The following is a 3,011-nucleotide window of genomic DNA, read 5'->3' as shown; positions in this document are numbered from 1 at the left end:
CGAAGAGGGCCAGAGCCCACCCTGCCCTGCTGGAAACCACGAAGCCGAAGCAGCCGCAGGGAGAATCTGGCTGTGCTGCTGCTGGCAGGGCTGGGCTGCAAGGGCTGCAGGAACATGAGGGAGAGAGGAGGTCTGGCCCCTCCACCGCTCCAGGCTGCCATGCACAGTCTGGCTGCAGCTAATGAAACCCCCCAGGCTTATCAGAGCCCTGCAGATGTGCTGCCGTGGCCAGCCAGGCAGCCGAGGGGAGGGAAGGTGTCCCTGACTGACCGGCACCCCCAGCCCCGGGGCAGGCTGTGGCTCTCCAAGCCATGAGCTTCCCTTAAAGCCCCCCTTGCTCCACAGAACGAGGAAAGGCACCCGGAGCCAGGCCTGCACCACCTTGCCCGAGGTGAGGCCTCTGCACCGGGTTGGCAGAGGGGAAAGTGAGCTGCAGGCTCACTGCCCTCCCCCAGCATCCCCTACCCCTCCAGGGGAAAGGACAGAGCCCCAATTGTTCCTGCACTCAGATGGCAGCTCTGCCTGGTCATCCAGCTGGATTAGGTCTGCAGGGACACTGCAGTGGCAACCAGGGCCGGCCAGCCCACACGCTTCCAGCCTAATCCCCAGAGTCCCTGTCCTCAGCAAGGGTAGAGCCGCCCCCAGACCCCTGTGTCCCCAGGGCAGGAGAGCAGTAGGAGCTCCCTGCTCCTGCCCCAACCTCCTGTCACAGCTCAGGGCCACCTCAGCCAGCCCCAGGGCCAGCAGGCTGGTCACGTTCCTGCCTGTGTCCCCAGAAGCAGGGCAATGTGCCAGCAGGTTCCTGCACCCCACGGGTACAGGAGGTGAGAGCACGTGAACCACTATGTTCCCGCCCTGCTGCTGCATCCATCTCTCTCTCCTCTGTCCCCCAGGTCCCTTGCAAGGCCCCTGGCAGTGGATGTGGGTCCTGGCACCAGGGGTCTGCCCCAGGACGCAGGCGGCAGAGGAGCAGGGAGTATGCCAGGACAGCACGCCTCTGGGGACAGTGTCCAGACCCTGCACTGCAGCCAGGATCCTCTCAGATAAGGACCCTGGAGGCCTCTCATGGGGCACTGCCAGAAGCACCCAGTCCCCTGTTCCCAGCCTGGCTGCACATCCTGTCCCGGCAGCACCCCTCCAGGAACAGCAACCCAGAAACTTCCCAGAGGGAAACCCAGATCACTCCAGCTCTGCTGTCCCCTCTGCAGGAGGGGGCTGCCTGGGCCAGCCAAGCTTTGTCCCACAGCACAGACACCAGGACAGGCTCCAGAAGGACAAAATGTGTCCAGACCTGCAGCTCCTGCCCAGCCCGTGGGGCTCTGCCCATGGGTCCCACCTTGCTGCTGCTCCACTGGCAGCTGAGCGGGCTGGGACAGCTGGGAAGTGCCAGCTCTGGCCACAGAGCCACCAGCACATGGAGAAGGTGGGTGCAGAGCCTCCCATGGCTCCTGGAGACAGACCCTAGAGGGGCCTGGGCTCCCAAGAGGCCCTGCATGGCTCTGTGCTGCACCCCGGGGCCAGACAGGCACCCCCAGGCTGGGTCAGACATGGCTGCAGAGGCCAGCACCCCCAAACCCTGGCAGTTAGGCCTGGGACCCAGCACCACAGCATGAGAGGGAACGCAGCTGGGAGCGACCAATGGCACCACAGCCCTGTCCCTGCTCCCAGGGGTCCCAGCAGAGACCTGGTGCAGCAGGACATGTCCTAGTCCCCTCTTCATGGCAGCAGCCCTGGCCTCACATGTCCTGTGCCCTAATACCAGCTTGCAGACACTTAACATGCACACAGCCCTGGTGTGAGGCCATCCAGCAGCCCCAGGACCCTCTGTGGGGCCCAGCCCCTACAAAGCCCCCTCCCTGGGCACGAGCCTTGGGATACTTGGGGCTCCCTGCCCCAGCGCCCTGTGCACCCAGGCCCCGCACAGGGCTCCGCTCGGCAGCAGCCACCTTCCCCGCCCCACAGCTCCCGGCAGCTGCTCCCCGAGAGGTCCTGACACCGCAGCCACGAGTTGTGCAATTTCCTCTGGGATTTCACCCCTTGCTTCCTTCCCGGAGAGCCAGCCCAGCCTGGCAGCGCCCCAGTCTCGGGGTAACAGAACCCTGGAGGGGGCTGGCAGAGTGACGTGGGCTCCGCTCCACCGGAGCGGCCCCATCCCCAGCTGAGGGCAGGGAGAGCAGAGTGTGGGGACCTGCTGGCACCCCTCTGCCAAGGGCGGCTCTGGGCCCAGGACACACAGCTGCTGCCAGACCACCCGCTCCGGGGACACCCCCGAGGGGCTGCTTCCACCCTGGCTGTGCTGGGGCAGCCCTCTGTGCCAGCACCACCAGGAACTAGAGCCCTCCCCTCCTCCACCAACACACAGCGCTCCCATTTTTTTCATGCTGGGATGGGTTTTCCTGCTTCCCCCTTCAGCATGCAGAGCGTGCCACGCCACATCATGCCATGCTGTGCCACCAGACCGTCCCATGGACAGGGGGCGGCCCTGGCTCCATTCAGGAATTACAACCCTTGAGTCAAGGCAGTGGATGCTGGAAGGCCACAGGGAATGGGTGGAAATGCAGCGGTCCTGCTGCCAGAGAGATCAGCCCTTGAGCTGGCTCTGGGGCTGAACCTGGTGCCCACTCAGACTGTGGCAGAGCCAGAAGAGGATGCCACTTCCATGAGGAGAAAGAAGCAGGGGACTTACCGGGCCCAGGTTGAGGAATCCATGCTTCCTGCCTGGCCTGTCAGCCTCCTGGGGCCCCGCAGGGACGAGCACAGCCCAGGTGTTGGTGTAAATCTGCTGGACCAGCACCTCCTGGGCCAGGAGAGTGAGGGCAACCACCAGAGTCCAGAGCAGGAGCAGCGAGCAGGGCCTCAGATCCATCAGAGTATCAGGATTCCTCTAGCCGGGGAGCAGGAGGGTCCCGGGAGCGGGGGGTCCAGCGGCCTCCCTGCTTCAGCACCCTGGGGCGCGCCGGCCTCTCTGCCCCGCTGGCCCATGCTCTGGACCAGGGCACCTGGGGAGTAGG

General features: G+C 65.2%; 1 protein-coding gene across 1 annotated transcript in view; it reads right to left on the bottom strand.

Moving 5' to 3' along the window:
• FURIN (furin (paired basic amino acid cleaving enzyme)) overlaps positions 1-2,984 on the bottom strand; it is an 18,213-nt gene extending 15,229 nt beyond the window's left edge. Inside the window, exon 1 of the mRNA XM_009994284.1 lies at positions 2,687-2,984. Coding sequence (XP_009992586.1) covers positions 2,687-2,866 — 180 coding nt within the window. The 5' untranslated portion in view covers positions 2,867-2,984. The remainder of the gene's footprint in view (positions 1-2,686) is intronic.
• Between the last annotated feature and the right edge of the window lie 27 nt (positions 2,985-3,011).

This window comes from Chaetura pelagica, unplaced genomic scaffold (assembly GCF_000747805.2).
Source record: "Chaetura pelagica isolate M959 unplaced genomic scaffold, ChaPel_1.0 scaffold233, whole genome shotgun sequence".
NCBI lineage: Eukaryota > Metazoa > Chordata > Aves > Apodiformes > Apodidae > Chaetura > Chaetura pelagica.
Note: the sequence above shows the minus strand (reverse complement) of the source record. Positions and strands in the feature narration are given on the sequence as shown.